Source organism: Pongo abelii, chromosome 1 (assembly GCF_028885655.2).
Source record: "Pongo abelii isolate AG06213 chromosome 1, NHGRI_mPonAbe1-v2.0_pri, whole genome shotgun sequence".
NCBI classification, from domain to species: domain Eukaryota; kingdom Metazoa; phylum Chordata; class Mammalia; order Primates; family Hominidae; genus Pongo; species Pongo abelii.
In genome coordinates, this window is record NC_071985.2 from 139,880,885 (window position 1) to 139,907,414 (window position 26,530).

A 26,530-nucleotide genomic window follows, 5' to 3' on the forward strand; every position below is an offset into this window, starting at 1 on the left:
ATGCTGATGTTAGAATAAATAATATAGAAACATATAGTTAAAAGTGAAAATTCTCCACGCAATCTCCTCCCACAAAAAAAGTTAATCTCCTGATTTTTCTTATTTGTACTACATATTTATAATTCATATAAATGTTTTTTAAAATATATAGGACATTATATATATTGTTCTATAAATTTCCTCACATAACAATCTATCTTGAACAATGTAATTTCCATCTGTTACGTAAATATAAAATAAAAGCACATAAAATAATCTTTTCATCAGCTGCTAAACTGCTTTCCAACCATTACCCAATGGAGGAACATTTAGGATGTTTCCAATGTTTTAACATAAGCAGTAATATAAACCTCATTCTTCTACATTCCCAACTACTATATAAGATAAATAATAAAGAGAATTACTATATATATAATATACTACGCATTTTTTTTTATAATAGAAAATTACAAACGTGGACAAAACAAGTATAATGAACCATCAAGTGACACCCAGTTTTAATTATAATTTTTTTTTTTTTTTTTTTTTTTTGAGAGTCTCACTGTGTCACCCAGGCTGAAGTGCAGTGGTGCGATCTCGGCTCACTGCAAACTCTGCCTCCTGGGTTCAAGCAATTCTCCTGCCTCAGCCTCCCAAGTAGCTGAGACTACAGGCACCCGCCACCATGCCCGGCTAATTTTTTTTGTATTTTTACAAAGACAGGGTTTCACTATGTTGGCCAGGCTGGTCTTGAACTCCTGATCTCGTGATTTGCCCACCTCGGCCTCCCAAAGTGCTGGCATTACAGGCATGAGCCACCGCACCCGGCCCATAAAATTTCATGGCTAAAATTATTTCATTTATATACCCATATCCCCCCATCCTCATATGTGTATTTTTAAATATCATAGGTATTATCAAATTACTCTCCCAAAAGGTACCAACTCACACTCTCACCACACCTTCACCAACAGGAAGAATTATCATTCTTTTGCTGTTTGACAACACACACTCTATTTCTATCTACAACTCTATTAGTAGTAGTAAAAAAGCATGTTTCTCATAGGTTTGTTAACAATTTTTTTTTTGAGACAGGGTCTCTCTCTGTCACCCAGGCTGAAGTGCAGTGGTGCAATCATGGGTCACTGCAGCCTCAATCTCCCAGGCTCAAGGGATCCTCCCACTTCAGCCTCCCAAGCAGCTGGGACTACAGGCACACACCATGCCACCATGCCCACCTGATATTTTTTCAATAATTTTTAGTAGGAATGGGAGCAGGTCTCAAACTCCTGAGCTCAAGTAATCCCTCCGCTTTGGCCTCCCAAAGTGCCGGGATTATAAGCATAAGCCACCACGCCCGGCCTATTAACAATTTCTAAGTCTTCTGGAAACTGCAGCTGATGTTCTTTGCCCATTTTTAAATGAAATGTTAATCACTGTCATAATAATTTTCAAGAGCATCTTACATGTTATAACCCTTTCTTATACATATTGCAAACATTTTTCTGAGTTCATATACTAAAGTGCCATGAGAAACAGACTTTTTGATTGGGGGATCAGTACTCCTTTTGTGTACTCAGTCGACTCTGGTCAGTAGCTACAAAGCTATATCCCTCATCTCACCTCATCTCAGATTCAAACTGCCTCTCCTGTCTAAGCAGCCAGGGATTGAGGGAAGGGAGAAAAAGGTAGTTATTATACAATGGGCATATAGTTTCAGTTTAACAAGGTAAAAAGTGTTATGGAGACGGCTCAATGTATTTAATATCATTGAACTGTACACTGAAAATTGGTTAAGACGGGCCAGGCATTGTGGCTCACACCTGTAACTTCAGCTCTTTGGGAAGCCAAGGCGGGAGGACTGCTTGAGGCCAGGAGTTCAAGACCAGCCTAAGCAACACAAGATCCATGCTCTACAAAATATTTCTTTGAAATCAGCCAGACGTAGTGGGATGTGCCTATAGTCCCAGCTACTTAGGAAGTTGAGATGGGAGAATTGCGTGAACCTGGAAGGTCGAGGCTGCAGTGAGCTGTGACTGCACCACTGCATTCCAGCCTGGGTAACAGGGAGACCCTGTCTCAAAAAAAAAGAAAAACCAGCCTAAGCAACATGGCAAGACCACATTCCTACAGAAAATTTTTTAAAAATTTGCCAGGCATGATGGCACATAGCTGCAGGATCACTTGAGCTCAGGAGTTCGAGACTGCAGTGAGCTGGAATCACACCACCGCGCCCCAGCCTGGGCAATAGAGTGAGACCTTATCTCCTTAAAAAAAAAAAAAAAAAGGTTAAGATAGTAAATTTTGTTACATGTATTTTAACTCAATAAAAAGATCGGGAGAGAGGGCTCATAGTCACTACCACTGGATCACTGCTAGTGATATACATCTTGAAAGAGATTGCCTGGACAAATAAGTTTCTTCCCTTGAGACCAAGTGTTCAAGCCAGTAACTCTTTCTTAGTTTACGACCCCAGAATAAATAAGACCCTGATTCAAGAACTTGAAAACTGGATGTTTAATTCAGAAATAGTGTGGCTTAGGGAAAATGGATTAATTCTTCCCAATCCATTCCTCAATTTGTTCTCCTAGTGAACTAAATAAAGAACTATCTCAATTCTTAGTTGCCATCTTTCCCATGCCCACAATTTCTTCCCTTCCCTGGGAAAAGTAGCAAATACGTGGGTTAATCGCATGTGAAGGATATAATATAACCTAAGAAAAGTGCTATTTTTGGTGAAAACTTTCATACAGATACAGTCAAATTCACAAGGCCAAACAAGGGCCAAAGTAAGGCCCAGGTATAAGGGAAGCAACAGGTAAGCTGCTTAAGCTTGGCACTGCATTAAAGCTATGAAGAAGGAGTTCTCTTTTATCTCTTGAGACAGGTATGTAAAATGAAGCCTGAGACTCGTTGCTTTCTTTCTGGTTGAGGTTTCCCTGAAAGCAGAATGTCAAAGAGAACCAGGGTTGAACCTAAAGGACAGAAAGTATAAAGCAAGCAGCTTAAAGGCCAGCTCTACTCTACTTCTTAGTTTTAGAAACAATACAAACAGCTGGGGGTGGTGGCTCAAGGCTGTAATCCCAGCACTTTTGGAGGCCGAGGCGGGCAGATCATGAGGTCAGGAGATCGAGACCATCTTGGCTAACACACAGTGAAACCCCGTCTCTACTAAAAATACAAAAAAATTAGCCAGGCGTGGTGGCAGGCGCCTGTAGTCCCAGCTACTCAGGAGGCTGAGGCAGGAGAATGGCGTGAACCTGGGAGGCGCAGCTTGCAGTGAGCAGAGATCATGCCACTGCACTCCAGACTGGAGAGCGAGACTCTGTCTCAAAAAAAAAAAAAAAAAAAAGAAACAATACAAACATAATGCCACATACATATGGTTTTTTAGAAAAATAGCAAATACTACAGAAAAAAATTAAGGTGAAAATCAATAGTTCCTCACTCCACCACTTCTAATATCCAGTCTTACTCTCTGAGGCAAGTGGGTTTTTTTTTAACTCTTTCAACTATGCCTTCTGAAGGTACCCTCATATTTACAAATAATGTGTTTATACTTCTCTTTTTAAATTGATCAACTTCAAATCTGACTTCTTGCTATTGAAGTTGATAATTCGCATCTTATGCCAACTCCTATTTCCTACCTCCCATCCTCTACAAATCTTATTGAACTATTTTCACTAAATCAGTAAGTTTTACTTATTGTACAATGTGTAAATATTGATCATGCAAAGATAAGTGGTATGCCCTTATTAAATATCCTTTCTTATTCACTTTCAATTTTTCCCAAAATTGCTTAATATATCCCTTTGTTGCCTCCTGTTTCAAACTGTCAATGATAATTTCAAATCTTTTTTCCACAGGTAACTCCTGCTTCTAAAGCTCTCCATGTTCCTGTGCCAATCTAGAATGACTATCCTCTAAGCCTTCCTCTTGTCATCTTGGAAGTTCCCCTTATCACTCTGCTTTCTAGATCCCATATTCTTTTGGTGGAGCAGTGGCTTACAACAGAAGGCTGTATAAACCTTGTATATCTATTTCAATCCCACCCTCACAATTGACCAATACTTTCCCAGATACAGAATTTAATGTTGAAAATATTGAATGTTGAAAACTTCCCTCGGAAGTTTGATAATATTCCTCTACTACACTCAGCATTCATAATGAAAAATCTGATGCCACTCTGACTTTTACTCCTTTATAGGTTACCATTTTTTCCTCAGAAAGTTTCTAGGATCTTCATTTATCCTTAATGTCTTAAAATTTCATAATGATGTGTCTAGGCATAAGGTCTTCTTTCAATCATACTGTCCAGCCCTTGGTAAATCCTTTCATTTGTTTTTCTGTTTATCTTAGACTCTCCTTTGATGCAGCAGGCCTTCCTCAACTATTTAGTGGCCCTTAGTTGTCCAATGACAGTTAAGATTGAGGTTATATAAATCTACATGGGATCTCTTCACATATGATGCAGGATTTGTAGAGAGGTGAGCTTTGCCTTAGTGTGATCAGGTAGGGAGGCAACACTTAGACTGATAAACTCTGCCAAAATATGGAGGTCTTTCTTCAGGACTTTATCAATGTAAAAACCCTCTCTACATTCTTTACCTGAGGGGCTGGACAACTGGGTATAGGTGGGTAGTGTCCATCTGTTTACAATATAGACAAACATCCACCTCTTACCATCTGTAAATGTCATCCTCTCATCCCTCACCTTGCTGGAACCCATGGTCAGGGGTTGCTACTAGTGGCTCAGAATCAGCAGATACCCTAGTTTTACAACTGGGCAACACTGAGAAGAAACACATTCATTAGAGAACAAAGTTAAAATTTTGAAACCATTACAGTAGGTATTAAGTATCATAAATACTGCAAATAAACTATATTACAAATTACAGACCAACTGACTTAGAATCCCAATTCCTATTTGTAACGGTTCATACGCAAAAATGCAGCCTTCTTATAAACAACCAACATATATACATTTGTCTCCTAACCTACTGACAACTTATATTTGAAAACTGGTATCTCAGAGTATACTTTAATTAAACAGAACATTTTAACCAACCAAAACATCCATACCCCAAATCATTTTATAATAAGAGTCCAATGAGAGTTAAGGAAAACATGACTATTGTATTTAAACTCAATGGCTCTGGTCATTCAACAAATATAATGCCTGCTATATGCCAGGTACCATGCCAGGTGTTAAGAGAGACAAATGTGGAAAGATACAGAACATACCACCAAGGAACATAGCCTTTGTAGAGAAACACATGTGCACACCAAAAAAACTATATGCAGTGTAATTCCTATAATGAATAAACACAAGAAGAAAAATATCTACTCTGTCCAGAAGCAAAAGGCAGGGACAGACAAAACTTCATCAAGACTTAGCTTTTAACTACAGACTTAAAAGATGAGTAGTAGTTTCAGAGATGAACCTTAGAGAGGACTTCGTAAGCCTAGGGAACATATGTAAAGGCACAAAGTCATGAGACAACACACACTTTTCTAGAAACAAAACTGCAGTATAACTGGAGCTCAAATTAGAGAGAAAGTGGCATAGATAACACTGAACAAACGAAAAAAGACCAAGCTGTAAGAGTTAGAGACATTGCCTCTTTGTCTTATTTACTGTTATATATCCCCTGTACCTGGCACACATCGATTCTCAATACTGGCTGAATAAACAAACACTATGCAAAAGAGAGAAAAAGATGGGAACCCAAATAAATCTGCAATAATCTATTAATAAGAAAAGGGCCAGGCGTGGTGGCTCATGCCTGTAATCCCAGCACTCTGGGAGGCTGAGGCGGGCAGATCATTTAAGATCAGCAGCTCGAGACCAGCCTGGCCAACAAGGTGAAACCCCGTCTCTACTAAAAATACAAAAAGTGACTGGGCATGGTGGCGTGCACCTGTAATCCCAGCTACTCAGGAGGCTGAGGCACAAGAACTGCCTGAACCTGGCAGGCGGAGGTTGCAGTGAGCTGAGATTGCACCACTACACTCCTGCCTGGGCGACAGAGTGAGACTCCATCTCAAAAAAAAAAGAAAGGAAAAACCTGAAATCAGGCCACGAAGAAATTGGAATTTTAAAAAATCCCTGGATAGTAGGGTTTTAAGTAACCCAGTTTTCATACTTTATATTTTTCAAGTTTTTAAAAATAATCACGGCATCACTCTTATAACAATAAATAATTTAAAAGTAAAACAGACAGACATTAAGAATTAACTTTGTGTGGTATTGAGAGCAAAGGAGAAATTCAGAACAACTCCCAAGTTTTTAACTTGGGAAACTGGGAAGATGGTATGGGGGAAATTAGGAGGAAAGTAGTAGCAAGTTTAAATCATCTCTTTCACCCAAGAAAGGATGCCTGCTAGGCAAAATATTTACAAAAACTGACCAGATACTGATCTATAAAGCAAGTCTCAACAAATTTTAAGCTATAAAATCATACAGCATATATTTCATGACTACAATGCCGTAAGACTCCAAAATCAATAAAAAGATAACTTAAGTTCAGAAATCAAGACATACACTTTTAGGCCGGGTGCAGTGGCTCAGGCCTGTAATCCCAGCATCTTGGGAGGCCAAGGTGGGCAGATCATTTGAGCTCAGGAGTTCGAGACCAGCCTAGGCAACATGGTAAAACCGCATCTCTACAAAAAATTAAAAATTAGCCAGACATGGTGGTGCAAGTCTGCAGGCCCGGCTACTCAGGAGGCTGAGGCAGGAGGATCAATTGAGCCCAGGAGATTAAGCCTGCAGTGAGCCATGATCACGCCACTGCACTCCAGCCTGGGAAGCTGAACGAGACCTTGTCTCAAAAAAAAAAAAAGAAAGAAAGAAAGAAAATATACACTTTTAAATAATCCATGGGCCAAAGAAGAAATCACAACAGAAATTAGCAAGTATTTGAAGTTGAACAACAAAAAGCACATATTAAAAACTTGTGGGATGCAGCTAAAGCAGTAGTTGGAGAGATAAGTCTCAAAATACATATAATAGAAAAGAAAAAAAAAGTTAATGAATTGAGTAGCTATCTCATGTTGAAGGAAGAAAAAAGAAAATAAGCCCCCAAAAAGTAGAAAAATAAAAGAACAGAAATTAATGCAGGAAAAAAAAAAAAAAAGCATACGACAGAACAAATGGCAACAAAAGCTGGTCCTCTGAAAAAACTAATAAAATTGGAAAACATTTGGGAAAGATTATTCATGAAGTCTAGGAAGCAGCTGGCTATTAAGATCCACAGCTCAGAAAATCTGGTTTGGAAGTGAAGATTTAGAAGTTGTAACATATTAATAATACGTATTTGGGGCCCTGGATAGAAATGAGAAGTGAAATTGAGATGAGTAGGACTTTGCTGTATTAAGATAAGAGAGTAAAGATTTATTTGTTCCTTCTCATGACAAAACAAAAAGACAAGAAAAAATTAAAACACACTCCATCTTCAACCATACATGATGTTCCACGTTCATGTTACATGTGAAATTCTAAATCACAATATATGAAGATGGAAGGCAGATGGAAGAATGAACGCTTGTAAAATATGGAAGAAAATTAAACATAAGTGTCAGCTGAAAGAACAATGAGGAATGAGAAGCAAATCCATTGCTCTACAGAACCTCAAAAGACTAAAGAACTGTTGACACAAGACTCAAAAGACAGAGGTCAAGTGGGAGCATTAAGAATGGAGAAATAGACCGGGTGCAGGGGCTCACGCCTGCAGTCCCTGCACTTTGGGAGGCCAAGATGGGCGGATCACAAGGTCAGGAGTTTGAGATCAGCCTGGCCAATATGGTGAAACCCCATCTCTACTAAAAGTACAAGAATTAGCTGGGCGTGGTGGCATGCACCTGTAGTCCCAGCTACTCGGGAGGCTGAGGCAGAAGAATCGTTTGAACCCGGGAGGCGGAGGTTGCACTGAGCTGAGATCACACCACTGCACTCCAGCCTGGGTGACAGAGCGAGACTCCATCTCAAAAAAAAAAAAAGAATGGAGTAATAGCCAGGCAGGGTGGCTCACGCCTGCAATCCTAGTCAGTACTTTGGGAGGCCAATGTGGGTGGATCACTGAGGTCAGGAGTTCGAGACCATCCTGGCCAACATGGTGAAATCCCGTCTCTACTAAAAATACAAAAATCAGCTGGATGTAGTGGCAGACTCCTCTAATCCCAGCTACCTGGGAGGCTGAGGCAGAATCGCTTGAACCCAGGAGGCGGAGGTTGCAGTGAGCCAAGATTACACCATTGCACTCCAGCCTCGGCAACAAGAGCTAAACTCCATCTCAAAAATAAAATAAAAAGAATGAAGAAATATGTAGAAGTTGGTATAAAAGGACACTTGGAAGCCAGGTGAGAATCACTTGAGGCAAGAAGTTCGCAACCAGCCTGGTCAATATAAGGAGACCCTACCACTACAAAAAAAATTTTTTTTAATTACTCAGGCATAGTGGCATGTGCCTGTAGTCCCAGCTTCCCAGCTACTCAGAACAAGTAAGTGGGAGGATCACTTGAGCCCAGGAGTTTGAGGCGGCAGTGAGCTATAATGGCAGTGAGCTATATAATCCAGCCACTGTATTCCAGCCTGGGTAACAGAGCAAGACCATGCCTGAAAAAAAAGACACTTGGAACCCCCAAGTCACATCTCCTACCCTGTACATCCCATCAGAATGTGGAACGTTTATTCTTTCAAGGAACTGAATCAAGGGAAATACAAGGCACAGAGAGGGGAACAGGTAAGGTGCCAGCTGAAAATAGAGGTAAACTTTCTCTACAAATATATTCAAGCCAATAAATGAAAAAGAAAATGTTTTAAATCACCATTTTGCAACACCTAATGAATAAATATATCTATGCACTGAGCATCAGTAGCTGCTAAGAGCGCAGCAAGAGATACATGACATGCTTCCTGATGGGAGAACACACAGCACATGTGAAATATTCTTGCCCACCCCACCCCCCAAAAGGCAAATCTGAACCTGGTAAGCCTCTAGATCTAGACATCAATTTATAGTAAATGCAGAGAAATATGTTCAACTACACAGTGGGGATGCAACAGCAAAATACAGGTTAGGAAATGTACATGACAAATGACCTGGTTTCTCCCATAAATAAACTGCACAGAAAAAAAAGAGGCAAGATCTAAGATAGAACCTGTAATTGAAAAAAATCTTAAAACATACATTTTAAAACTAGCAAATTAAACTACAATCCTCAAAACACACATCTGAATAAGACTACAAAGAAAAAATAATCACCATAGAAGTCAGGATGGAGATTATCTGGGGGATGAAAGGGGTTGCAATGTGGGTTTCTGGGTTAGCTAGCAATGTTCTATTTTTGACCCTGGGGCGATTACAAAAGTTTTCACCTTATATAACAAAGATAGAAAATAAGAAAACAGATGAAGAAAATTAGAGGACCAATCAGAAATATCCAACATGTGAAAACAGAAAAAAAGTGGAGAAAAAATTATCAAAGTAGAAGAAAACATCCCAGTACTGAAAGAAGTAACCAGATTGAAAAGGCCACAAGTGTCCAGCAAACTGAATAAAAAAGACCTGTTCTAAGAAAATCAAGGACAAAGATACTACGTTTACAAAGCAATAAAAGGGCAATTAACAACGGACTGAGAATAATAATCATTATAGCAAAATTACAAGTCAGAAGACAGTGGAACTATTCACTTAAAAATCTGAGTGAAAAATAAATTCTAGGTGAAAATCAACTTTATAACCAGTCAAATTATCAATCAAGGGACTAAAAAGAGTAAGTAAAGCTGGGCTACAGTGGCACACTCCTGTAGTCCCAGCTACTCCAGAGGCTGAGGCAGGAGGATCGCTTGAGCCTAGTTCAGGGCTGTAGTGTACTATGATCATGCCTGTGAATAGCCACTACACTCCACCCTGGGCAACACAGAGAGACCCTATCTCTAAAATGTATTTTTTTAAAAAAAGAGTGTATGCGTGAGTGTGAAAATTAGAACATTTTCAGCCATATAAAGTATTTAAAGATTTATCCCCCAAGCACACTTTATTTGAGCTTAATAAAACTAAACAGAGGGAGTAAACCAAATAAAAGGCAGGCACGGAATGCAACGTATGTCACACAGCAGGGAAGAGAAAGGAATTCCCAGGGTGATGGTAAAGGAAAGCCCCAAGACAACTTCCATGCAGCAGGTCTAGAGAACCAGTCCAAATTAGAGTGGAACTCCAGAAGAACTCCAGGAGGATATCTCTAAGAAAAATAAATGGCACTGATAAATTATATGACAGACTGACATTGTGGAAAAGTGCACTGTGAGACATTTTGTGGAACAACTGAAGATGTATGAAGATTTTAACGTTCAAAGAAAACTAGGCAAATTTTGTTTTTTAATGAGGCAATTTTTAAACATAGTTGTATAAGAAAAAAATGTAAATCTAGAAATAACAGCTAACAAGTGTTTGACACTATTCTAACTTTTTTTTTTTTTTTTTTTTTTTTTGAGACAGAGTCTCACTCTGTTGCCCAGACTGGAGTGCAGTGGCGTGATCTCGACTCACTGCACCCTCTGCCTCCTGGCTTCAAGCGATTCTCCTGCCTCAGCCTCCCGAGTAGTTGGGATTACAGGCGTGTGCCACCATGCCCAGCTAATTTTTTGTATTTTTAGTAGAGACAGGGTTTCATCGTGCAAGCCAGGATGATCTCGATCTCCTGACCTCATGATTTGCCCGCCTTGGCTTCCCAAAGTGCTGGGATTACAGGTGTGAGCCACCGCACCCAGCCTCTAAATTCTTTACAAGAATTAACTAACCCTCACCACTACTTTGTGGTACCATATTCTACGTGGTTCTTCATATGTAAACAATTTTTATATACTCACAAATGAAAACAGTTTAAAATGTTTTATATAACTATATTGAAAGAATGAGAGGAGCAATGAATTTCTTTCTCATCTAACATGTTTATAGAGAAAGCTTTCTCTATAACATTATGTTTCATCTAACATTATGTTATAGAGAATATATTTATAGAGAAAGCTTACCCCCTTATTCCTCTCCTCATTCATTCTCATCTAACATTATTTAAAAAATATAAAACTGATGAATCTAAATGCAGTGCTATTTTAGTTAGAGATATAAAGAATTAGCTAAGGGTTAAAAGTTATTGCCTCTAAGGAGTGGGAAGGAGTGGAGGAAACAGACAAGAAACTACATTGTTTTGGTAAAAAGCCTTTTAATTTCAAAATTATCTGATGTTTTAAACTTTTAGCAAGTAGCATGCCATTTAATATTCCAAATTTACTTTTTAAAAGATAGAAATGATAAAAGCAGTGAAGACAAACCCAAAGCAGTGAAGACAAACCCTTGGTAACATCAACATCCATGGTAGTGTTTCCAAAGGATATTCTCTGAAATACTAGTTCTAAAGAATGTTAATAGTTGGTATGTGAAAAAACTGTTTCAATAACCAATTAATATCCTCAGAGATCTGAGAAAATATTACATCCATGAAATAATAAGGAGTTCTAAGAAATAAAATTATAGCCAACATAAAAATTTCAAGAGAAGAAAAACCAAACATAGATAATAAGAGAAAACAGATTAAGACAACCAAAGGCTCAATCTAAGACATCCAGCATACGAAAACAGAAAAAAGGTGGGGAAAAAATTACCAAAGAAAAAGTAGAAGACATCCCAGTAACCAGGTAAACTGTGGGGCTTTTTCACAAAAGGACTTCTTGGCAGATTTTAATATGTTAAGAAATACTTTATAGTTTTCTCTGACATGAGACAACAGAAACTCCACACTCCCCTTCCTTAAAACAGCTCAAGAAACAATTGTTTTAAGGCAGTGGTTCTCAACTCAAGTCCATAAACCAGTTCTGATCTACAGCAAAGTAAGAAAAGCAAGAACAATGTATTCAGTATTTAATTAAGTTAGTTAACTTAAAAGACCACTCTGTATTTTGCAGGCATATCCTTCTTATATTCTTAAATGTAAGTATCTTTTATGCAATGATGATGGTCACAGTTTAAAACATTCTTGCTTTCTAAAATGAAACGTTGGCAATCTTGTCAGTACACTATCTCCACCCCACCAGTTAATGGTTCATGAAAGGTAAGTATAGGAATCTCTGGAAAACTCTTATTTGAATGACGGACAAACAGCTCCAGAGGGGCTAAGCACAGTGGCTGTCGCCTATAATCCCAGCACTTTGGGAGGCTGAAGTGGGAGGATTGCTTGAGGCCAGAAGTTTGAGAACTAGTCTGGGCAACATGGCAAGATCTTGTATTGCCATGTTTCAAAAATGTTTTAAATACAAAATTTAAAATGCTTTTTTATAAAAGTACCCTGAGGAAAAGAAGTCACCAGAGAAATACAAAGATAACCCAGAGAGTAAAATGATTACCAAAAAAATGAGAAAATACAACTAAGTAGTAGTATACCAGATGTACCAGACGGGTTAAGTAAAATGAGTAATAAAAACTGTTTATTGAATATAACAATTCAAACGTCACATACGAGCACTGATTTCAAATGCCAGACTGCATGGGGTTTAGAAGTGAGGACTAACAGGCTGAGTTTAGCTTATTCTAAAAGTTTAGCTCCTCAAAAAGGTCAAAAAAGTTTTAGGGGCAAAAAAATTTTTGAACATTCATACAAGCTACTGGTTACAAAAATGGAGAAGTTGTTAAAACTAGGAAAAATAGGCTGGGCGCGGTGGCTCACGCCTGTAATCCCAGCACTTTGGGAGGCCGAGGTGGGCGGATCATGAGGTCAGGAGATCGAGACCATCCTGGCAAACACGATGAAACCCCGTCTCTACTAAAAATACAAAAAATTAGCCGGGCATGGTGGCGGGCGCCTGTAGTCCCAGCTACTTGGGAGACTGGGGCAGGAGAATGTCATGAACCTGGGAGGCAGAGCTTGCAGTGAGCCGAGATCGTGCCACTGCATTCCAGCCTGGGCGACAAAAAAACAAAAACAAAAAACTAGGAAAAATAACGTAACCAAGAATATTCATATTCCAACAACCCTACTCTCTTACTTTCATACACTGATGATTAAACCTGAATCTTCTGTGTAAAAGATATATTAAAAGTACAATCAGTCAGGCACAGTGGCTCATGCCTGTAATCCCAGCACTTTGGGAGGCCAAGGCAGGCAGATCACCTGAGGTCAGGAGTTCGAGACCCTCCTGGCCAGCATGGAGAAACCCCCATCTCTACTAAAAATACAAAAATTGGCCAGGCGCGGTGGCTCACGCCTGTAATCCCAACACTTTGGGAGGCCAAGGCGGGCAGATCACCTGAGGTTGGGAGTTCGAGACCCGCCTGGCCAGCATGGAGAAACCCCCATCTCTACTAAAAATACAAAAATTGGCCAGGCATGGTGGCTCACACCTGTAATCCCAGCACTTTGGGAGGCTGAGGCAGGCAGATCACGAGGTCAGGAGATGGAGACCATCCTAACACGGTGAAACCCCATCTCTACTAAAAATACAAAAAATTAGCCGGGCGTGATGGCGGGCGCCTGTAGTCCCAGCTACTCAGGAGGTTGAGGCAGGAGAATGACATGAACCCGGGAGGTGGAGCTTGCAGTGAGCCGAGATTGCGCCACCGCACTCCAGCCTGGGGGACAGAGCGAGACTCCATCTCAAAAAGAAAAAAAAATTAGCCAGGCGTGGTGGTGCACACCTGAGATCCCAGCTACTCTGGAGGCTGAGGTTGCAGTGAGCCAAGATTGTGCCACTGCACTCCAGCCTGGATGACAGAGTGAGACTCCGCCTCAGAAAAAAAAAGTACAATCAAGCTATTAATACTTGGGAGGCTGAGACAGGAACATCACTTGAGGCTGGGAGTTCAAGACCAGCCTGGGCAACATAACAAGATCCCCATACACACACACACAATCTCTAAAACAATGAAAATATTAAGCCAGGCATAGCGGTGAGAGCATGTAGTCCCAACTACCTGGGAGGCTGAAGTGTGAAGATAGCCTGGGACCAGGAGTTCAAACGCTACAGTGATACAGTGAAATATGACAGCTGTGACTGTACCACTGCACTCTTGAGAGGCTCCATCTCTCTTTTTTTTTAAAGGCAGAATCAAACAATTTTCTAGAAATTTACAATCTAATAACTCCAAGTAAACAAGTGGAATTTGCATTTTGAATTACAATTGAAAGTAAACATTTTGCTCATCACTGGAACTCTAAAACTTTTCAAGGTATGGCATAAAGTAGGGACTTAAAAATCTCTCTTGAATAAACTAATCAAAGTCTGTATTTATCAATACACACACTAGTAAGTAAATCCTCCATTTATCAAGCAAATATCACTATCCTATAAAAGCACATATTCTATTACAGAGACCCAGATTTATTTATGTATTTATCTAGAATTAAAAAGCCAAAAAACCTCTTACAAATTTTACTTAATTTCATCTCACCTGAAAATTGCAACTAAAAGCAGAGGCAAATTCTCCTCCCCAACCTCAAGTTCAGCCTGAGCCCCCTAGAATTAAAAATAGCTTAACCACCTAACAGGTCAGACAATGAACAGAGGTGTTTACACACATCAGTGAGTGTGGCTTTAGTACTCTTCATGAAATTGCAGAAAATATTTTTTAAATATCTTAAAATGTACGATAAAAAGTCAGTTTTACAGAACATCTTTGTATGTTTTTTTACCAAAAGCATGTATTTTTGTGATCACAAAAAAACTTTTATAAATTATAAAAAATATAGATCTTAAGTTTTTTTAAAAAATTGTAAATGAGGTTGGGCATGGTGGCTCATGCCTGTAATCCCAGCACTCCACTCTGGTAGGCCGAGGCAGGCAGATTACTTGAGGTCAGGAGTTCCATACCAGCCTGGCCAACGTGGTGAAACCCCATCTCTACTAAAAAACACAAAAATTAGCCAGGCACGTTGGCACACAGCTGTAATCCCAGCTACTTGGGTGGCTGAAGCATGAGACTTGCTTGAACCCAGGAGGCAGAGGTTGCAGTGAGCGGAGATCGCACCACTGCATTCCCGCCTGGGCAAGAAAGTGAGATTCTGTCTCAAAAAAAAATTATAAATGACACTGTTAAATATTATATATCAAGTATTTTCAAAATGGTAAATACCAAACATTTAGAAACAGTAATAGATTTCAAAAATATATCTGACTTTTTTAAAAGCCAATATGACAACTGGTAAAATCTCTACATCACAATATCCACAGCCATCTAAATTATTTGTGCAAAAGGAATCCTTGATGATATTATCTCACATATACAATGAATAACAAAGAAAGGTTAACTACAGACTTAAAACACCAAAACCAACAAGGCCAATAATATACATAAAAACCACAGATAAATGTGAGTTAAGTACAGGTATATACATTCATGTTTAAGTCCATATACATTCATGTTCAAGTCCAGAATTTATAAAGTTGATTACACTACATAAAATGAGCCTCCACTAACAATTCAGGCAAGGATGAACTGGAAAGTTCAGCGTTTTCATTATAATCCTGCAGACTCTGGTCCTAAGATGAAGGAGAAAGAAATAAGAGAACTGAGTGGCTCTTGCTGCAAGCCACTAACTATACCCTAGGGTTTTAAAAGTTCCAACTACTACAAAGAAAAGTATGAACTGGATCTTTGGTAGGTAGTAGAGCATATGGATCATAAGGGCTTGAAAATATCTTCATCTTGCTATACTGTTTAACTTTCTCAAAAGCATTCATATCTCATTTTCTCCTTCTAATAATGCCATAAAAATAGGAAGGGAAGACTACTGTTTAACAAATGAAAAATCTGGAACTCAGAAGTAAAATTACTTCCTTAAAGTTGTAAAGAAAGATGGGTAATACTTGGCTCTACTATGGTAAACCCCAGTTAAGTAATACTATTTCTGAGACAAAGTTATTCTAGATATTTGTCACTTTTGGATCCCAATTATGAACCGAGATCACATACAGTGGGGAGGGCCAAGAATATTTTCAGATTTAGCAAATGGTGAATGAAATCAGGCCATTCACTGCCAGTATCCACAGTATCCAGCCTCTTGTCCACAGTATATTTTGCCATTAAGGCTTTTTTTTTCTTTTTGAGACGGAGTCTCGCTCTGTTGCCCAGGCTGCCATACAATGGCGCCATCTCCACTCACTGCAACCTCCGCCTCCTGGGTTCAAGCAATTCTCCTGCCTCAGCCTCCTGAGTAGCTGGGATTACAGGTGCGCGCCACCACGCCTGGCTAATTTTTGCATTTTTAGTAGAGATGGGGTTTCACCATGTTGGTCTCGCTGGTTTCGAACTCCCGACCTCAGGTGATCCGCCCATCTCAGCCTCCCAAACTGCTGGGATTATAGGCGTGAGCCACCACACCCAGCCTTAAGGCCTTTTTTATAGGTCTAACTGAAGTCATCTACCAGTGATGAAATGATGCATTTCTACAGATGGTTCAACTTGGTTGTTAAGTGTCCTCAGATACTAGTACAAGTTGGGCATCCCTAACCTAAAAGTCCAAAATCTGAAATGCTTCAAAATCTGAAACTTTCTAAGCATCGACCACACGTGAAAAATTCCACATCTGACCTCGTGACAGGTTGTAGTCAAACGCAGGTGGCACAACACAGTTTATTCAGTGTCCCGAAGGAAAAAATAAGCTTTAGACTAAGCATACAACATGTACATGAAACATAAATGAATTTTGTGTTTAAACTTGGGTCTCATCCCCAAGACATCTCATTTGTATATGCAAATAAGTCTAAAATCCAAAACCCTTCTGGTCCCAAGCATTTCAAATAAGGGATATTCAACCTGTAGCTGTCTGCCCAATTTTGACACAACAAGAAAAAGTTCAAAGACAGCTGCCTGTAGTATACATTTTCAAAGCTCTGTATTTAAGAGTCTCATATAGCTAAATACAAAAGGACTTTATAAATAGTTCTTCAAACACCAACAAAACTGGGAAACTAACATAATTACTAGGCTGATAAAGCTACAAGTCAAATATGATATCTTAGTTTTCTTCTCCCATAGGAATATGTCTTTGCATCTCAAGATTCACCCGGGGCTGCCTATCAATTATTCACAAACCAAGATCTTTTCCACCCAAGGCATTCATACATATTGTACCTACTACCAAAATTGCCCTTCTTCCTCATCTTTTTTTTTTTTTTTTTTGAGACAGAGTCTGGCTCTGTCACCCAGGATGGAGTGCAGTGGTGCAATCTCAGCTCACTGCAGCCCCCGCCTCCTGGGTTCAAGTGAACCTCAGCCTCCTGAGTAGCTGAGATTACAGACATGTGCCACCACACCTGGCTAATTTTTTTGTATTTTTAGTAGAGACAGGGTTTCACCACGTTGGCCTGGCTGGTCTCGAACTCCTGGCCTCAAGCGATCCGCCCACCTCAGCCTCTCAAAGTGCTAGGATTACAGGCGTGAGCCAATGCGCCCGGCCTCCTCCTTCATTATTTACATAGTTGATCCTTCCTTCTCAGCATAGTCATGTGCTACACAGTAACACTTTGGTAAACGACAGATTTCCCCCCCTGCTGTTCTCATGATACTAAGTTCTCTGGTTGTTTAAAAGCGTGTGGCACCACCCCCATCTCTAATCCTCCTGCTTTGGCCACTTCAAGGGGGCCACTTCAACAGGAAGTTGTATACAACAGTGTTCCCATAAGATTATAATGGAGCTGAAAAATTCATATTACCCAGTGACTTTGTAACCACTGTAATGCAATGCTTTACAATGTGTTTGCAGTGATGTTGGTATAAAACAAACCTACTGCACTGCCAGTAGCATAAAGTCTTGCACATATACTCATTATGTACAATACATAATACTGATAACAAACGACTGTGTTACTGGTTTATGTATATGCTATTTAGTTGTCCCTTGGTATCCACAAGGCACTGGTCACAGAACTTCCTGAGGATACCAAAATCCACAGATACTCAAGTTCTGCAGTATGACCCATAGAACCTATGGATGCTAAAAGTTGGCCCTGGCTGGGCCCAAGTGGCATGCCTGTAATCCCAGCACCTAAGGAGGCCAAGGCAGGAGGATTGTTTGAGGTCAGGAGTTCAAGACTAGCATGGGCAATATACCAAGACCCCGTTTCTACAGAATATTTTTAAAATTAGCCAAGTGTGGTGGCATGCACTTGTAGTCCTAGCTACTCAGGAGGCTGAGGTGGAAGGATCACTTGAGCCCGGGAGTTTGAGGGTACAGTGAGCTATGATCACGCCACTGCACTCCAGCCTGGGCAACAGAGACCCTGTCTCTTTTAATGAAGAAAAAAAAAAAAAAAAAAAAAGGCCGGGTGCAGTGCCTCACGCCTGTAATCCCAGGACTTTGGAAGGCCACGACGGGTGGATCACAAGGTCAGGAGATCGAGACCATCCTGGCCAACATGGTGAAACCCCGTCTCTACTAAAAAATACAAAAAAATTAGCCAGGCATGGTGGTGGGCACCTGTAGTCCCAGCTATTCATGAGGCTGAGGCAGGAGAATGGCATGAACCTGGGAAGCAGAGCTTGCACTGAGCCAAGATGGCGCTGCTGCACTCCAGCCTGGACTCCGTTTCAAAAAAAAAAAAAGAAAAAAGGTAATGTAATTAGGATCCATAACTATACTATAATGACAATGCTTTGAAATTTTAAAAGTATTTTTAGTACTAGATAAGTGCTTCACAAACTACCCTTCTATTTCCCTGATTATGGGAGAATTCTTTAACTACTATCAAAAAATCCTCAGAACTGAGAATCAACAGAGGGGTTCAAGTACTGATAAGAACTTTAAATTAAATGAGAATAGGAGAAAGTGATGCTCTATCTTATCAAGGAAAATGGTTTAGTTTGTTTCTATATGTTCAAAGTATTTCTTTTAATACTTACATTTTTAGAAACAGGGCCTTGCTCTGTCACCCAGGCTGGAGTGCAGTGGCACATCATAGCTCTCATATTTCAATGAAGTCTCAAACTCCTAAGCTCAAGCAATCCTCCTACCCAATCCTCCTGCCTCAGCCTCTTGAGTAGCTGGGACTACCATGCCTGGCTCAGGAATAAATTTAACAGAAGAAGTTCAAGAATTGTACAATGAAAACTACATAATATCAGAGAAAGAAATTAAATAAGATCTATATAACTGGAAAGGCATCCCATGTTCATAGATGTCAATAATATTAAAATGGCAAGTCTTCCCAAATCAATCTATAGATTCAATACAATACCTACCAAAATCCCAGCTGCGTTTTTTGCACAAACTCACAGATTGATCCTAAAATTTACATGGAAAAGGGAAAGGAACCCAGAATAGCCAAATTGTTTTTTAAAAAGAAAAAAACTTGAGGACTCACACATCCCAATTTCAAAACTTACTATGAAGTAATGGTAATTAAAATGTTACGGTACAGTCCTAAGTACAGACACATAAATCAATGGAATAAAACTGGGATCCAAGAACAAACTTTTACATGTACGATTAATTTATTTTTGACAAGATTGTCAAACACAAGTCAATGAGGAAAGAACTAGTTTTTTTAACAAATGGTACTAGAAAACTGGTATTCACACGCAAAACACTGAAGTTGGACCCCTATCTCACACCATATATAAAAAATTAACTCAAAATAGATGACAGACCTAAATGTAAAAGCTAAAACTATAAAGCTCTTTAGATATGGCATCAAAAGCATAAGCAAAAAAAAAAGGAATAAATTGAACTTTATCAAAATTAAAAATATTTGTGCTTAAAAGGACACTGTCAGGAAAGTGAAAAGACAATGCACAGGATGGGGGAAAAAAAGTCTGCAAATCATATCTGATAAAAGGCTTGTATCCAAAACATATGAAAAACTCTTATAACTCAAGAATAAAAAGACAGCCCCATTTTTTAAATGAGCAAAAGACTTAAATAGACAGTTCTCCAAAGAAGGTATACAAATGGCCAACAAGTACATGGAAAGATCCTCAATATAATTAGCCATAAGTGAAATGCAAATCAAAACCACAATGAAATACCAATTCAAACCCTAGGATGGTTATAATCAAAAGACAGACAATAACAAGTATCAGTGAGGATGTGGATAAACTGGTGAGATAATCACTCACCAGATAATCACTAGCGAGCTTGTAGAATGGCACAGTCTCTTTGAAAAACAGTTCGGCAGTTCCTCAAAACACTAATCCGAGTTATCATCTGACCCAGTAATTTCACTCCTAGATAAGTGTACCCAAGAGAAACGGAAACATGTTCACCCAAACCCTATACATGAATGATCACTGCAGCATTACTTATAATAGCCAAAATGTGGGAACAACCCAAATGTCCATCAACTGATGAGTAGACAAACAAAAAAAGGTATATTCATATAATGAATTATTATTTGACCCTAAAAAGATATGAAGTGACTATAAATGCTACAACATGGCTGTACCTTGAAAACATTAACGATTTTGTGTGCCCACCCAAATCTCCTGTCAAATTGTAACCCCCAACATTGGAGGAGGGCCCTGGTGGGAAATGACTGGATCATGTAGGCAGAATTCCCCCCTGCTGTTCTCATGATACTGAGTTCTCTGGTTGTTTAAAAGCGTGTGGCGCCACCCCCATCTCTAATCCTCCTGCTCTGGCCACTTCAAGGGGGCCGCTTCAACAGGAAGTTTCCTGAGGCCTCCCCAGCCATGCTTCCTGTATGGCCTGTGGAACCATAAGCCAATCAAAATTATTTTCTTTATAAATTACCCAGTCTCAGTTATTTCTTCATAGCAGTGCAAGAATGGACTAATATAGTCATGCTAAGTGAAGGAAGCCAGACACAAAAGGCCACATATTGTACTACTCCATTTACATGAAATGTACAGAACAGGCAAATTTATAGACACAGAAGGTAGATTAGTGGTTGCCAGAGGATAGCAGGTGAAGGGGAGTGACTGTTAATGGATTAAGATTTTCTTTTGGGGATGATGAAAATATTCTGAAATTAGGTAGTGGTGATGGTTGCACAACTTTGTGAGTATACTAAAAAAAATCACTGAACTGTACACCTTCAAAGAACGCATGTGAATTATGTACATATAACTATAGTATATAAATTATATCTCAATAAAACTTATTAAAAACTGTACAGTTAAGATTTGTGCATTTCAATATATGTAAACTTTACCTAAAAATAAACCTTTAAAAAATAATAAAAACAATGGGCTGGGCACAGTGGCTCAATCCCAACACTTTAATAGGCCACAGCAGGAGGACTGCTTGAGGCCAGACGTTCATGACCAGCCTGGGCAACACAGTAAGATCCCGTCTCTACAAAAAAAATTAAAAATTTAAAAATTAGCCAGGTGTGGTGGTGTGCACCTGTAGTCCTAACTACTCGGCAGGCTAAGGTAGGAGTTTGAGGCAGCAGCAAGTTATGATAGCACCACTTCACTCCAGCCTGGGTGACAGAGCAAGACCCTGTCTCTTTTTACAGGAAAAAAAAAAAAGAATGGATACATAAAAGTTCACTATTCTATTCTGCTCACTTTGTATTATGTTTGAAATATTTCTTAAATTTTTTTTACCGAAGTGTAAAAACAAAGTAATTTTTTTAAACAACAAAGCGTTCCTAATATCCATTTTTTGTTGTTTTTTGACACAGGAAGTAGAATCTTAAATTTTAAAAAGACTAGAGAGGTCACTATCTTTCATTATTCTATTGCAATGTTATATGAAAACAGAAATATGACAGAAGACATGGTATGTGGTAAAAATGAATACTTCATCTTAAATGTACAAAAAGAATCTGAACTTCCTCGGTTCTAAGGCATTTCCTCATCCTTGGATTCCTGTGGTTTCCATGGTTAATGAATGTAACAATTCCTCAACACATGGATGCAATAACCCCTAATACTGTGCTGTCCAATACAGTAGCACTGCTACGTATGGCCATTTAAATTTTTGTTTTAATGAATTAAATTATAAATTCAGTTCTTAGTCTCACTAGCTACATTTCTAGTGTTCAATACCCACATGCAGCTAGTGGCTACTGTAATGGATACACCAGATACAGAACACTGCCATCACTGGAGAAATTTCTACTAGATAGCACTACTCTAACATATAAGAAATATCCACAGAGAAACTTTTACATTCCAATTCAGGATGGTTATACTGGATTTCACAGCAATAAACAAATTTTCCTGAAGAACAGGGAAAACAAAGTCAAAAATATTAACCATCAAAGATCGTTCATGGAAGTGTCGACTAACTAAAACAGCAGTTAAGTTTTACTTTCAGAACCATCAAGCTACAGATGTTGGTCATGGCAACTCCTCAGAGGCAAATTTCTCTGTTAAAATATAGATTAACAATATACTGCCTGTTTCCTCAAGTCAGATGTAAAGATTATGCTGAAAAATGATTACAGCAAATTATCCTTCAAAGATCCCACAAAAAGGAATATTTATAATCCATGAAATCAAAAAGTTAATGACCCACAGTAAAATACACAGAATGTCTTTCCTAACAGAGCTTTGAGGCAACGGGGATAATTTAAAGAACTATTAAATATAATTGTGTCATCTAGAAAAAAGGCCTAACAAGATGATTTGTGTACAACTAGTTCTAAAAGTGTGTATGCATTTCATCCTGATAGTAACACATTTCCGTTAATACCCACTAACATTACAAATGTAGTATCAGGAAGCAGGTGCGTTCTTAATTCAAATATTTGGAACATTTTTAGCACTTTAAAAAACTGCAGGTGAACTAATTTTAAAATGTGAATTCAAATACATTTTTATATTTAGGAATCTGAAAAAACAACAGTCATTTTGTATTCCCTCTCAAGTTATAACTAAACTATCGGGCACTTAAAGCCATCAGTCAAAACAACTCCCTTTAAAGCATTTTCAAATCTTAAAAAGGTTATTATGAATTTAATTACATTTTATCCACATTAACTACTTCTACATACAACTATCTTTGAAATTTACTGACCAAAAAAATAAAAATAAAAAATTGAATTCCCAAGAGAGAATGAAACCATGGAAATTGAAACCAGCTTGTAGGCTAGGTATACAGGAGGGTCACATGGAATCGATCTGAAGGAGAAAGTAACTACTATTACTACCGGAGGTTCTGGAGTCAAATTAAATCAAGTACTATTTACATATTTCTAGCTCTGTAGTGACCTCACATGGTGCTTTCCTATGTATTACACACAGGCCTAGCTAGGTTTTCACATTTAAGTTAGTGTTACATGGTTTCTATCTTTAACCAAAGTTAAATGTTTTAAAGAATAGAGTAACATTCCATAAGCCTTTTCCCATTGTTCACAAACCCTTGCTGTTAGTCAGATCACCCCGATAAATCCATCTGTTCCCTCTAATTGCTTCCAAAGAAAAATTCTAGCAACCAAGGACACCAGATTGTAAAACACAGAGTTAGAGTTCTGGCACTACCGAAATATGTTAAGAAATCTTGGCAAATTAGTTAAAATTCCTTAAGCCGTAATTACCTCAGCTGTAAAAATGAATACAATACAAATCTACATCCTAGATGTAGATTATATGAGTTAGGTTTAATTAAACAGAAGAAAAGCCTCAGATTTTTGGTGAGCTCCAAATATAAGGTACCTAGCTTTCCCCCATCTCACTTTCCCTCCCACGGCTTCCCTTTAAGCTTTCGGGTTGTGCTTCCAACCTCCACTTCGGTGTGTTCCCCTTATCCTTACCAGCACTTACACTCGACCCCCTCTACTCCAATTCCATACAATTCCACCCTCCGATTCCAAGCTGCTACTTCCCTTTGCGCACTGCTAAGGTCCCAGGCAGCCCTCCACTCTGCTCCCCACATTTCCCTCAGCCCCCATTTCCCAACGGCTCCTCCTCTCGGCTCCCCACCCCCTCGTCACCAGGTTCATCCTGCCCCTCCAACCGTCTCCCGCCCCCAGGTTCCTTCCTGCCCTCCAAACACAGCTTCCCCGTCTCAACGTTTCATCTTGTTCCTCCAACAGACTCCCCCAACGACCTACTCGCTCCTTTAGTCCCTATTTTCTCCAACACTCAACTGACTACTCCTCTTCATCCATTCTTTTCAATATACACATAAATGCAAAGGCACCCACATACAGGAGCCCCCACCCCCACCTTGGTCCTCCATCTTTCCCTTTTATACTTGCTTCCTTTCTTCCTCCTTCCCCCCACCCCCATCTCCTCCGGAAGAGTCGGTTCCCAGGCCAAGGTCTCTCACCTCATTCGGTCACTTCAGTGGTGCCAACTGCTTCATACAGGAAAAAACAACCAATCCGTCCCCGTGGGCGCTTCCCCTGCGAGTCCAAGCACTTACTGGGCACCCGCCCCACCGGGTACCCGGCACATATGCACGCACAAACCGAGGTCCTTGGAGACAAGGGTTGAGGGTAGAATGAGCGTTCTTACACCGGCCTCAAACACAGCCCACTTCAATACAGCCCCTCGCCATTTTGGTTTCCCGCGGACTGCCGGTGCATTCTGGGAGCGCGGAGCGACTCCGGTGCCGAATGGCAGCTCTCCAAAGCCGTTGGGGGGCAGGGACTGCGCGGCGAGCGCGGAGGAACACCGCGCCCTGCGTCCCCGGCTGGGGCTGAACAAAGAAGGACTCTTTAACGTTGCAGTGAGGCTCAGTCCTTCCGCCGCCGGGGCTAACACAATAGTGAGCACTGCGCTCCTGATCGTCAGCAGGGTGGCTCTATTATACAGGAAAAGGGTCGTGTGCGACCTTCGGTGTGCGTGGTCTTGACGGTGCTCTGTGCATCTTGCTGGGCCGATTTCTTTTCCCTGGAGAAAACCTTAACTGCAGCACGTTTCCTCTACCTTCATCCTAAGGCCTGCTGTTAGAATTTCCTTCAGCGGGGAGAAATCCCAGGATGTCGAGATTGAATTTTATTCAGCGATTCACTGTCCAGTCCCAAACTCCTTATCAGGAGCTGCTTTTATGAAAGACTTTCAGACGATTTTTTTCCTAACAATGAGAGGTTTTCTGTTTACCCGCTTTGCAGTCCTTCCTAGTTGTAATGAAATCTGAGAATAGTCCCCTGCAAAATGGTTTAAGAAAACAGAATTGTCTATTAGTGCAGACCCTTAGCCTGCCCAGATTCTGCTGCCTACAGGGGTCCCAACTGACAAGCTGTGAGATTGTATGCTTGTCTCTTTAACTTACACCTAGATACAACCCAGCTCCTGTTAGTAGCCACGTGTGGAATCTTTATTTATAATTTCGTCAAAATATTTTAAAAACCATTTTATATTTTTGCCCCATATTATGTCACAGGGATAGTGAACACCGTATTTTTTCTCTCTGAAAAAGTACCTCTTGTGGTCTAAGCTCATTTGGCTCATACTTCAAAAGGGGTTCCCTCAGCCTGTGATATCAGAATTTGGCAAATAAGCATATTCGTTTTATCCAATACCATTCAATACTTTAAATATTGTGGTCGTACCCTTCCACTCCTCTGCTTCTCCTGAATAATAGTCCTAATCTTTTAAGCCTATCTTCTTAGTGTACCCTCACTGTATCTACTTACCTACTACGTTTCAGGTTTCACTTTATTTCAATTCTGATCATCGTCTGTCATAAATTCGTCTTAAGTGACTTTCATACGTTGGCTGAGGAAAATTTTGACTTAAAAAAAGTAGATGCAGCCGGGCGCGGTGGCTCACGCCTGTAATCCCAGCACTTTGGGAGGCCGAGACGGGCAGATCACCTGAGGTCGGGAATTCGAGACCAACCTGATCAACTTGGAGAAACCCCGTCTCTACTAAAAATACAAAAATTAGCCAGGTGTGGTGGCACATGCCTGTAATCCCAGCTACTCGGGAGGCTGAGATAGGAGAATCGCTTGAACCCAGGAGGCAGAGGTTGTGGTGAGCCAAGATCGTGCCATTGCAGTCCAGCCTAGGCAACAAGAGCAAAAACTCCATCTCAAAAAAAAAAAAAGTAGATGCATTCCCATTCAGGAACGTGGCATTAAGGTAAATAAATAAATAAAATATTAAAAAGTAGATGAAGTCCAAAAATTAATAAAGATGTTGCACAAACATATATTGCTGTGCAGCTAAGCCTAATCATAGAACATCTGTTTTGGAGAACGTTTGGTCTAAGTTTTCCTCAACATTTCTGTAAAGTGGTCACCAAGCCTCAACTTCAAAATCTTCAGTGATTCAATACTTCAGACGCATTCATTTCCACCTCAGAAACTCTAATAATTTAGGCTCTTTGGCTACACAAAAGTATTCTAATCCCTTATACATTAGAGAAGTAAATTATGCCTCTATCAAAAAAAAAAAGTGTTATTTTTCTGTGCAAACGTGTGAATGCAAAGGTGTAAGCAAACATTTAAGGAAACCAAGTGTTCAGAGATTTAAGGACACTCAGGGAGTCACAGTCAAATATAAAGAATACCTGTCAGCCAGCCACCAGCAACTCACTCCTGTAATCCCAGTACTTTGACAGGCCAAGGTAGAAGGATCATTTGAGCTGGGGAGTTCAAGACCAGTATGCAGTCTGGGCCACAGAGTGAGACCCTGTC

General features: G+C 39.7%; 1 protein-coding gene across 3 annotated transcripts in view; it reads right to left on the minus strand.

Moving 5' to 3' along the window:
• The window catches only part of MTF2 (metal response element binding transcription factor 2), a 59,169-nt gene extending 34,663 nt beyond the window's left edge, over window positions 1-24,506 (minus strand). For 2 of the 3 annotated variants that reach the window (XM_009247672.4, XM_009247667.4), the window contains exon 1: window positions 24,214-24,506. Coding sequence is in view for 1 of the 3 variants with exons in the window: in NM_001132800.1 (NP_001126272.1) it covers window positions 24,214-24,218 (5 nt within the window). In the remaining 2 variants the exon portion in view is untranslated. 3 annotated transcript variants of the gene reach the window in all.
• Between the last annotated feature and the right edge of the window lie 2,024 nt (window positions 24,507-26,530).